This window comes from Pongo pygmaeus, chromosome 6 (genome assembly GCF_028885625.2).
Source record: "Pongo pygmaeus isolate AG05252 chromosome 6, NHGRI_mPonPyg2-v2.0_pri, whole genome shotgun sequence".
Taxonomy (NCBI): Eukaryota; Metazoa; Chordata; class Mammalia; order Primates; family Hominidae; genus Pongo; species Pongo pygmaeus.
Window position 1 is genome coordinate 13,328,997 of NC_072379.2, and position 12,066 is coordinate 13,341,062.

The 12,066-nt window shown below is 41.6% G+C and overlaps 1 protein-coding gene across 14 annotated transcripts in view; it reads right to left on the minus strand.

Moving 5' to 3' along the window:
• The window catches only part of GTF2I (general transcription factor IIi), a 111,643-nt gene that overhangs the window by 54,916 nt on the left and 44,661 nt on the right, over positions 1–12,066 (minus strand). For all 14 annotated transcript variants that reach the window (XM_054496617.2, XM_063668244.1, XM_063668243.1 and 11 more), the window contains exons 4-8: positions 8,120–8,254; positions 6,794–6,977; positions 6,590–6,618; positions 2,070–2,124; positions 840–883 (exon numbers count right to left, since the gene is read on the minus strand). In XM_054496617.2, coding sequence (XP_054352592.1) covers positions 840–883; positions 2,070–2,124; positions 6,590–6,618; positions 6,794–6,977; positions 8,120–8,254 — 447 coding nt within the window. The remainder of the gene's footprint in view (positions 1–839; positions 884–2,069; positions 2,125–6,589; positions 6,619–6,793; positions 6,978–8,119; positions 8,255–12,066) is intronic.

A 12,066-nucleotide genomic window follows, 5' to 3' on the forward strand; every position in this document is an offset into this window, starting at 1 on the left:
CCAAGCAGCGGGAGGCTTGACGGTGGCACTAGGACACAGGATAACACTGGGGAAATGATGAAATACATACATATGCTGAGAACATCTGGGTGCCATGGTTCTAGGACAGAACAGAATTATAAACAGGGGGCCGGGCGCGGTGGCTCATGCCTGTAATCCTAGGACTTTGGGAGGCTGAGGCAGGCGGATCACTTGAGGTCAGGAGTTCAAGATCAGCCTGGCCAACCTGGCGAAACCCCGTCGCTACTAAAAATACAAAAATTAGTCGGGCATGATGGTGCATGCCTGTAATCCCAGCTACTCGGGAGGCTGAGGTGGGAGAATCGCTTGAACCCAGAGGCAGAGGTTGCAGTGAGCTGAGGTCGCACCACTACACTTCAGTCTGGGTGACAAAGCAAAACTCCATCTCAAAAAATAAATAAATAAATAAGGAATTAAATAGCAATTTTATTTGAGAATTGAAAATGGTCTCCTTGGAGAGTGGAAAACAGGAGTGCAGAGGGAAGGAGGAGAGGAAGGGGGCATTCTATTGATTTTTGTAAAAAGCACTACAGAACAGTTGACCTCTTACATTATATGTCTGTACAACTGGAAAAAAAATACATTTTATCTACAAACATGTAACTGGCAAAAAACTCTGCCTACCACTTACTGAGCAAATTACCTTTCTGGGTCTTAATGTGATAACATTAACAAATAGTGTCACAGTTGTAATACATTAGTAGTGACTGCCTCTTTCTTATCAAAACAAAACAATAATTGAGTCAAACTATAACCTTCTACACTAAAGAAAAGTCTTCCTTAATTTCACCATTGATTCTAAAAGTGCTAGTACGTACCAGAATCTTCTGTGGGTTCAGTTTTCACTTTGATGGGGCCACAACTGCAAGGAGAAGAAAGCCCTGATCAAGCCACGCGCTGGTGACAGCCATTCCCACAGCATTCAAAGTCTCTGGGTCTCAAAGTGTAAGATCCCTCCCTTGACCAAGGTGGGTGCAAACCTGACTCAGCTTAAAACTGACGTATTTATTTATTGCATAAATAAGAGTTATTGGGCCGGGCACAGTGGCTCACGCCTGTAATCCCAACACATTGGGAGGCTGAGGCAGGCAGATGACGAGGTCAGGAGTTCAAGACCAGCCTGGCCAATATGGTGAAACCTCATCTCTACTAAAAATATAAAAATTAGCCAGGCGTGGTGGCGCTCACCTGAATCACTTGAACCCGGGAGGCGGAGGTTGCAGTGGGCTGAGATAATGCCACTGAACTCCAGCCTGAGCGACAGAGGAAGATTCTGTCTCCAAAAAAAAAAGAGTTATCAACTAAACTTAGTACTTTAATTTCTATCTATCTTTTGGGGAAAAAAGTACAATAAAATACTACAGAGTAGCATATTAAGACTTATCGGGCCAGGCGTGGTGCCTCATGCCTGTAATCCCAGCACTTTGGGAGGCCGAGGCGGGTGGATCACCCGGGGTCAGGAGTTCGAGACTAGCCTGGCCAACATGGTGAAACCCCGTCTCTACTAAAAATACAAAAAAATTAGCCGGGTATGGTGGCACATGACTGTAGTCCCTGCTATTTGGGGGCTGAGGCAGGAGAATCGCTTGAACCCGGCGGGGGGGTCGGAGGTTGCAGTGAGCCGAGATCGTGCCACTTCACTCTAGCCTGAGCAAAAAGAGCAAAACTCCATCTCAAAAATAAAAAAAAAAAAAGAGTTATCAACTGAACTTAGTACTTTAATTTCTATCTATCTTTTGGGGAAAACAGTACAATAAAATACTACAGAATAGCATATTAACTTCCAAATACCACCCTAAGGCCAATTCACAGTGTGACGGCCAATTCACAGTGTGACGAATGCCCCCGGCTTTTCCCAGGAACTCTACTATTCAGAAATACCAAGTCAAAGAGGGCATGTTCACCAGATCCCCAAATGATATCCTTGCCTATTAAACTTTAAGATGTGTGACATAAGGCCTTTTTAATATTCTGATATCTCAATTATCTAACAACTAAAACTTTTTGAGGTGTGGGAGTTAAACAGCAGTAATGAAATTAGGTTTTACCTTCCACCTGGAGATAGTATTGACCTATCAGCATCTGTTACCATCACACGACCACCTACGTACAAAAAAAAATTGGAGTTAGTTTTTCAACATTTCAAATATTATGTCTAAAGGCTTTAAATATAGAATGAGTGGGGTAGAACTAGGCTTTGCAGCTCGGATCACACCAGAATAAACACTGCTTTTCATCCCTTCAACCAACCACACCCTCCTTGAATGAAAAAGCTCTTATTTTCATCAATGAGAGAAATGCAGAAACATACCATTTGTCTACTAAGATGGAATATGGAGAATATGACTCTGCTGACGTATAAACGATGAAACAGATTTTTTTTTTTTTTTAGAAACAGGGTTTTACTCTGTTGCCCAGGCTGGTGTGCAGTGGCATGATCACAGCTCACTGCAGCCTCCAACTCTCAAGGATCAAGCAATCCTCCTACCTCAGCCTCCTGAGTAGCTGGGACTACAGAGGCATGCATTACCACTCCCAGCTAACTGTTTTCTATTTTTTGTAGAAATTGGATCTTGCAATGTTGCCCAGGCTGGTCTCGAACTCCTGGCCTCAAAGGAGACTCCCACTCTGGTCTCCCAAAGTGCTGAGATGAGGCTGGGCGGGGTGGCTCACACCTGTAATCCCAGCACTTTGGGAGTCTGAGATGGGTAGATTGCTTGAGGTCAGGGGTTCGAGACCAGCCTGGCCAACATGGTGAAATCACATCTCTACTATATAAAAATTAGCCGGGTGTGGTGGTGGGTGCCTGTAATCCCAGTTACTTGGAAGGCTGAGGCAGGAGATTTTCTTGAACCCGGGAGGCGAAGGTTGTAGTGAGCTGAGATCATGCCACTGCACTCCAGCCTGGGTGACAGAGCAAGACTCCATCTCAAAATAAATAAATAAATAAAAATAATAATTAAAAAAACTTTGAAGTCTGAAATTTAAGATAGACATGATAAATATTTCTCCATCTTAGAAGAGATTTACACAAAAATCCTACCACTAACATCATACTTCATGGTCAAAGACGGAGGAATGCTTTCCTACTAATATCACAAGGTGATGTGTGCTATCGCCAATGCTGTTCGGCATTTATATGCTAGCCAGAGCAACAAGAATAAGAAATAAGAGGCACTTAAAGATTGCAAAGGAAGTGGTAAATGGTCTTGATTCTCACACAACATGGTCTCCTACATAGAAAGCCCAGAAATAAACAAAGAGTCAAATGACTTTCAACAAAGATGACAAGGATATCTTGAGGGAAAGGACAGTCTTTTCAGCAAATTGTCCTGGAATCATTGGATATCCACGTGCAAAAAGATGAACTTATACCTTTACCTTGTACAACATACAAAAATGACCTCAAAATGAACCATAGATCTAAATGTAAGAGTTAAAGCTATAAGACTTGTGGAAGAAAACACAAAAGTCATATCTTCATGCCTTTGGGTTTACGCAATGGTTTCTTAAATATGAAGTCAAAAGCATAAGTGAGGGCCGGGCGCAGTGGCTCACACCTGTAATCCCAGAACTCTGGGAGGCCAAGGCGGGTGGATAACCTGAGGTCTGGAGTTTGAGACCAGCCTGACCAATATGGTGAAACCCCGTCTCCACTAAAAATACTAAAGTTATCTGGGCGTGGTGGCGGGCACCTGTAGTCCCAGCTACTTGGGAGGCTGAGACAGGAGAATTGCTTGAACCCGGGAGGCAGAGGTTGCAGTGAGCTGAGATCATGCCACTGCACTTCAGCCTGGGTGATACAGCGAGACTCTGTCTCAAAAAAAAAAGCATAAGTATCAAAAGAATAAACTGATTTTTATCAAAATTTAAAACGTTTGTGCCTCAAAAAATACTACCAAGCAAGTGAAAAAGACAAGTTATACAATAAGAATAATGTAGATTTATTAGAATTGGAGAAAATATTCCCAAATCCTGTACTCCAGCCTGGATAACAGAGTGATACCATTGCAAAAAGAAAAAAAAAATTTTTTTTAACAAATCATCCATTAGAGACTTATATCAAGACTATATAAAAAACTCTTAAGACTCAATAATAAAAAGACAAACCCAATTTTTAAATGGGAAAAGGACCTAAATAGATATTTCTCCAAAAAATATGTATGGATGACCAATAAGCACAATGGAAGATAACACAAGCCTGTAATCCCAGCACTTTGGGAGGCCGACGCAGGCAGATCACTTGAGCTCAGGAGTTCCAGACCAGCCTGGCCAACACGGCAAAAGCTTGTCTCTACCAAAAAAGGTTCAGAAATGAGCTGGGTATGGTGGCACACGCCTGTAGTCCTAGCTACTGAGAAGCTGAGGCATCAGGATTGCTTGAGCCTGGGAGGTTGAGGCTGCACTAAGCTGAGATGTCGCCACTACACTCCAGCCTGGGTGACAGAGTGAGACCCTGTCTCAAAAAAAAGAAAAGTAAAAACACAACATCAACAATCAGTAGAGAAATTTTAAAAAATCAAACAAAAATTAGATACCACTTCACATCTATTACAATGGCTAAAATCAAGAAAGTAAGTTGGCAGCAATGTGGGGGTAACCCTCCTATCCTGCTGCGAGAATATAATATGGTATAGCCCCCTTGGAAAACAGCTTGTCAGTTTCTTCAAAGTTCAGTGTAGCAGGGCGCGATGGCTCACGCCTGTAATCTCAGCACTTTGAGAGGCCTCCCTTGATCATGAGGTCAAGAGATCGAGACCATCCTGGGCAACATGGTGAAACCACGTCTCTAGTAAAAATACAAAAATTAGCCGGGCGTGGTGGCGCGTGCCTGTAATCCCACCTGCTCAGGAGGCTGAGGCAGGTGAATCTCTTGAATCCAGGAGGCGGAGGTTGCAGTGAGCCGAGATCATGCCACTGCACTCCAACTTGGTGACAGAACGAGACTCTGTCTCAATTAAAAAAAAAAAAAAAAAAAAGTTCAGTGTAAATTTACCCTATTCCTAGTAATTGCACTCCTACATAAATATCCAAGAGATATCAAGGAATATGTCCAGACAAAAACTTGCTCAAGTATGTTCGCTGTCACATTATTCCCAATACCCAAAGGTGGAAACAACCGAAATATCTATAAACTGATGACTGGATCAACAGGCAGTATGTTCATGTCACAGAATAGTTAGTGCTCAGCAATAAAAAGAAGCTACAGATACACCCACCAAGCTCGATAAGCCTCGAGTGAGTGATGCTCAGTGAAAAAAGCTCATTTCAATAGGATACATACTACATATTCCATTTCTACAACATTCATGAAATAACAGAGACAGGGACAGTGAAAGAATCCCAAAATTAGACTGTGATGATGGGTGAAAACCCCTTAAAAACATTTTAAGATTGTAAATCTACTATTAGTGAATTATATACTTAAGACAGGTGAATTTGGCTGGGCACAGTGGCTCACGCCTGTAATTCCAGCACTTTGGGAGGCCAGGGCTGGTGGATCATTTGAGGTCAGAAGTTCGAGATCATCCTAACATGGTGAAACCCCATCTCTACTAAAAATACAAAAAATTAGCTGGGCGTGGTGGCACGCGCCTGTAATCCCAGCTACTCAGGAGGCTGAGGCAGAATTACTTGAACCCGGGAAGCAGAGGCTGCAGTGAACCAAGATCATGCCACTGAACTCCAGCCTTGGCGACAGAGCAAGACTCCGTCTCAAAAAATAATAATAATAAAAAAATAAAGCAGGTGAATTTTATGTTGTATCAATTATACCTCAATAAAGCTGCTAAAAAATTAATCTTTTCACCACAATGAGAATAAAACAAAGGTTAACAGAAAACACAATGTGTATGTTTATGTATATATAATTTTTTCCTTTCATAGTTACATGTTTAAGAGTATTCCAATGATACTGGTATTTACTTCCAAAAGTCTCAAATAAACCTGGCTCTCAAGGGTACCACTCTTTATCCTGTTTTCCCTTCAAATGAAATGGCTAGACTTCCCTAAAGGAAGCTGAAATCCACATCGTTCTTCAAGGGCCCATGGAAATGCTCTCTTCCTCATGACCTCTTTCCTGAACTATAAAGGAATCCCACCTCCAATAACATCCACAGCACTTTCTCAGAACCATTCTTGCCGTAGGGATGCGACGTTCTTGCCATGTTCATTTTACAGACTTTTCTCTCTTCCGTGAGACTCACAGCTCTCAAGTTGTAATGCTGATACACAGCTGCGTATCCTCTCCCCACCCAATGCTGTGCCCAAAAACGCCTTGCCTAGTCGATGACATTAGATCAATTAAATCCTACTCATAATTCTGGTAAGTGAGGGCAGATATATGATCTTCTCTAGAAAACAAGCAGCGGAGCTGAAAACAAAAAAACAAGTCTCCACTTTTTTAGCTCAAGGAACATTTCGTGGATTATATAAACATCTAAACAGCCCATCCAAAAATGTCTGACATCATATTCTCAAAGAAAATAAAACAGAAACCATTAAAGTGTATTAAAATCTAGCAAAACGGAGGCCAGCCAGCTATCAAGGAAGCGAAGCACTTACTTACCTACATGCTTCTTTGGCTCTAAGAAAGGTCTGCATTAAAACAAAACAAAACAAAACTCCGTATGAATACGCAAAATTATTGTAGAGCACACATTTAAATGACTTCTGTGTTAAATATGAATTTTAAAAATACATTAACATAAGCTCAATATTCAAATTTATACGAGTCAACTGTTGATGGCTACAAAGGGAGAAAGCACTTCACCTCTTAATGATGAATGAAATCCCTGCTTTGTTCTCCAAAATCCATTTCAGGGTTGCAAGATCATAGTTCTCGGGGTGTTTAAAGGCAACACCTTCTGGAAGCCCCTGCACTACCACAGCCGACTGGTCTCGCAGCATCTTCTCATATGGTACAGGTACCACTGTGGATTTGCCTAAAGCTTTCCCTGGGGGAGATGAAAAGCGGATGAACATCATTCAGTGGTAAGATTACAAAATGAAATCGTCGCTAGCTTATTGTGGCTTAATAAGGGCATCCACGATTTTTTATAATATGTGATTTCAAAATTAATTAATACTACAGCATTCTATCGTCCCATGTCAGCAGAAGGTCTAAACCTGAAACTGATCCAAAGGGCCAAAATGAAAAGTAGATAAAATATTTTACTTTAAAAACTACAGAGAGAGAGCAATGGTTGGTTTCTTGCACTATTGTCTTTCTTGAAGATGGTCCCATCCTGGCATATTCTCAGGTACAATTTGGCCTCAGAATACAGAAGCCCAGCACATCCAACTATTACCATAAAATACCAGGAACGTTTCGGCTAATATTCTCATTGAAAACTTATCAGGTAAACACAAACCTCCCATTTACAAATGTGTATATACTGTCAACCTATTGGGCAGCGAGCCTCACACATACTGAAAATCCCATTCCAGAGAATTGATTTTCACCTATGACCCCGCAGTAAAACCTCAATCTCCTCCTTTGACTGTTTTTGTGTAAGAGCTTTGTTTTATGATGTGACAAGAGTAACAAAAGGTAGCTTTGCAGGGAATTGGAGAGATAAGCATGTATATTAGAAAGAAACAGTTCGGCCGGGCGTGGTGGCTCACGCCTATAATCCCGGCACTTTGGGAGGCCAAGGTGGGCGGATCACCTGAGATCAGGAGTTCGAGACCAGCCTGGCAAATGTGGTGAAACCCCATCTCTACTAAAATTTAATACAAAAATTAGCCGGGCATGGTGGCGGACACCTGTAATCCTAGTTACTCGGGGGGCTGAGGCAGGAGAATCATTTGAAACCGGGAGGCAGAGGTTGCAGTGAGCCGAGATCGTGCCACGGCACTCCAGCCTGGGTGACAGAGCGAGACTCCATCTCAAAAAAAAGAAAGAAACAGCTCTACTGGCCACACTTCTTCCTGGGTTCCTTCGAAATGGAAGTGGAAGAAAAGTAAGGTTATTGCTAATCCATTCAATCAGTGAAAATGTGTGTCATATGATTTTTGAATCAGTTACATAATCTCCCCTTTAGAAAACTCAATTATATAATGTATCTTTTAGAAAAATTAAGTGTATTGTTTTTACCATAGCAAAAGCAGAAATAGTCCTCAACTGTTTTTCTGAGTGTTTCAATTTCTACAGCATCTACACTCATCCGATTTGCCTGGGTTGTAGATTTCATTTTATGCATCTCTGCAGCTTTTTCTTCTTCTTCAACACCTGTAAAAAAAAAAAATAAATAAAAATAATAATAATAAAAAGGTCCATATCCATTATCTTAATATTTGGTTTTTAGTAAAAATCTTTTTCCTGTATCCTAACAGGGAAAACTATTTTTATCATGTATTCTAACAGGAAAAAATTATTTCTTAACCATTCTTTAACATTTATTAATCATTGTAACCAATGATTTGTTATTTTGTAACAAAATAACAAGTCATTTGTGATTTGTTATAAAAGCAAAAAAGAGGCCAAGCCCAAGGGCTCACGCCTGTAATTCCACCACCTTGGGAGGCTGAAGCAGGAGGATTGCTTGAGCCCAGGAGTTCAAGGCCAGCTTTGGCAACATAACAAGGACTCATGTCTGCAAAAAAATGAAAATAGCCAGGTATAATGGTGTGTGTCTGCAGTCCTAGCTGTCTGGGGGCTGACGTGAGGATTGCTTGAGTCTAGAAGTTTAAGGCTGCACTGAGCTATGATCGGGCCAAGAACATACCACTGCACTCCAGCCTGAGTGACAGAGAGAGACTGTCTGTCTTAAATTAAAAAAAAAAAAAAAAAAGGCCAGGTGCGGTGGCTCACACCTATAATCCCAGCACTTTGGGAGTCCGAGGCTGGCAGATGACAAGGTCAAGAGATCGAGAGCATCCTGGTCAACATGGTGAAACCCCGTCTCTACCAAAAATACAAAAATTAGCTGGGCATGGTGGCACACACCTGTAGTCTCAGCTACTTGGGAGGCTGAGGCAGGAGAATTGCTTGAACCCGGGAGGTGGAGGGTGCAGTGAGCCAAGATTGCGCCACTGCACTCCAGCCTGGCGACAGAGCGAGAATCTGTCTCAAAAAAATAAAAAATAAAAGGCAGGGAGATGGAGATTTAAAAGGGAACTTTTCAAATAAAAAATCTAAAATACGTAAATGAGATGAATGAAAGTAATATGAAATGGTGACCATCTCTGAAATAAGTGTAGCTATAGCTAAAAATACTACATACTAGTACCCTTGTACTACTTTTAAAAAGAAAATTTGTATTGGTTACAAATTTAAATATGAGAAGATTATCAACACAAAAAAATTCTAGGCTTACAAAGTCTAGCACAGTAACAAATAGATACATGTGGCACTTGAAACTTGGCTGGTCCAAATTCAGATGTTTCATGAGTGTGCAATACACACTGGATTTTGAAGACTTAGTACAAAAAAAGTATGACAAATATCCCATTAATAATTTTTTCTTTTTTTTTTCTGGAGACGGAGTCTTGCTCTGTCACCAGGCTGGAGTGCAGTGGCGCGATCTCAGCTCACTGCAATCTTCACCTCCCAGGTTCAAATGATTCTCCTGCCTCAGCCTCCCGAGTAGCTGGGATTACAGGTGCGCGCCACCACTCCCAGCTAATTTTTGTATTTTTAGTAGAGACGGGGTTTCACCATGTTGGCCAGATGGTCTCGATCTCCTGACCTCGTGATCCGCCTGCCTCTGCCTCTGCCTCCCAAAGTGCTGGGATTACAGGCATGAGCCACTGCACCCAGCCCATTAATAATTTTTAAATTGATTACATGTTGAAATATTTTAGATATAATAAGTTAAAGTATTACCAGTAAAATGAATTTCACTTGTTTTTCTTTATTTTTCTTTAATGTTCTAACTAGAAAGTTTTAAATTATGTGAGAGACTCACATGATACTTTTTTCTGCTGAACAACGCTTTTCTAAATCCCAGAAAAGGGCTCAGAATTCTCCTGAAGAATTTCTATGATTGCCTCATAAACCTATTGATTACATTCCAGAAGACCATTATTGCTCCTTATCTGCAAAGTACTTTATACAAACAAGTAAGAGGTACTTGAGAATTAGGCCGGGTGCAGTGGCTCATGCCTGTAATCCCAGCACTTTAGGAGGCCAAGGAGGGCGGATCACCTGAGGTCAGGAGTTTAAGATCAGCCTGGCCAACATGGTGAAACCCCATCTCTACTAAAAAATACAAAACATTAGCCAGGCGTGGTGGCGGGTGCCTGTAGTCCCAGCTACTTGGGAGGTAGAGGCAGGAGAATGGCGTGAACCTGGGAGGCGAAGCTTGCAGTGAGCTGAGATCGCGCCACTGTACTCTAGCCTGAGCGACAGAGCGAGACTCTGTCTCAAAAAAAAAAAAAAATTAGCCGGGTGTAGTGACACACGCCTGTAATCCCAGCTACTTGGGAGGCTGAGGCAGGAGACTTGCTTGAACCTGAGAGGCAGAAGTTGCAGTGAGCCAAGATCGCGCCACTGCACTCCATGGGCGATAGTGAGACTGTCTCAATAAAAAGAGAAGGAGAATTAGATACAGAAATCATTCTCCATGGATCAAATTATTAACAATGTCAGTCACGGTGGCTCATGCCGGTAATCCCAGCACTTTGGGAGGCGAAGGTGGGTGGATTACTTGAGGTAAGGAGTTCGAGACCAGCCTGGCCAACATGGCAAATCCCCATCTCTACTAAAAATACAAAAATCAGCCGGGTGTGCCTGTAATCCCAGCTACTCGGGAGGCTGAGACAGAAGAATCGCTTGAACCTGGGAGGCTGAGGTTGCAGTGAGCCAAGATCACGCCACTGCACTCCAGCCTGGGTGACAGGCCGAGACTCCTTCTTAAAAAAAAAAAAATTATTAGCAATGAAAACAAAGTATGAATACTGATGGACAGTGACTACAGCTTGCAGCTGAGGACAGCGCCCTTAATGCTTAGTTCTAACCAGTGGAGAACCACATAAGCCAGGCAGGACAGGGAAGGGGAGAATAAGTACAGCTGCAGGCGGGCTTATGGTATTGGTGGGGCAGACAGCAGCTGATACACACACAGTCAAAACAGCATTATTAGTATAAAGAAACACAGAAACATAATCAACGCCTGAACATTTCTCAACATTATAATAATGACAACATTTTAAAAATAGGTTACTAACATAAAGCTTAGAAAATTACAGCATGGGGGTAAGGGACAGGGGGAGGAATACAGTGGCAGGGGATAGTTTTTAAAAGAAACTAAAAATACAATTGGAAATTAAAATTCGTGAATTAACAAAACTTTTTATTCACTAATAAATTGCTGAATGTATCACAAATTTACTCTAAACTGACATCAGAAGTTTAACTTTAGACCTTAGTGGCATACAGGCATCTGCAGGTTCAGTTCCAAACCACCACAATGATGCAAGTACAAAGTCAAGTCACACAGATGTTTTGGTTTCCCAATGCATATAAAAGTTACATTGACTCTTGCTTTCATGAAAGGTCTCTCTGTAGTGTGAGGCTATTTGGTAGCATTTTACCCAGAGTAGAACTTGTTTCAAAATTGGAGTCAATCCTCTGAAACCCTGCCATTGCTTTATGAACTAAGTTTATGTCATACTCTAAATCCTTTGTTATCATTTCAACAATGTTCACGGAGGTTGCAGTGAGCTGAGATCGTGCCATTGCACTCCAGCCTGGGCAACAAGAGCAAAACTCTGTCTCAAAAAAAAAACTAAATAAAAAATAAAAATAAAATGGCAAGCATCTCCTTATACACCTCCATCAGGACTCTGTGAGTGACTGTGAGCAGTCATATTTTGAAAGCAATCTTTTTTTTCTGAGCAGTAGGTCTCAAAAGTGGGTTTAAAATATTCAGTGAACAATGCTATAAAGAGATGTGCTGTCATCCAGGCTTTATTGTTCTATCGATAGAGCACAGGCAGAGCAGATTTAGTGTAACTCTTCAGGACCCCAGGATTTTCAGAATGGTAAATGAACATGGCTTCAAAGTAACCAGCGGCATTAACCCCTCACAAGGAATTCAG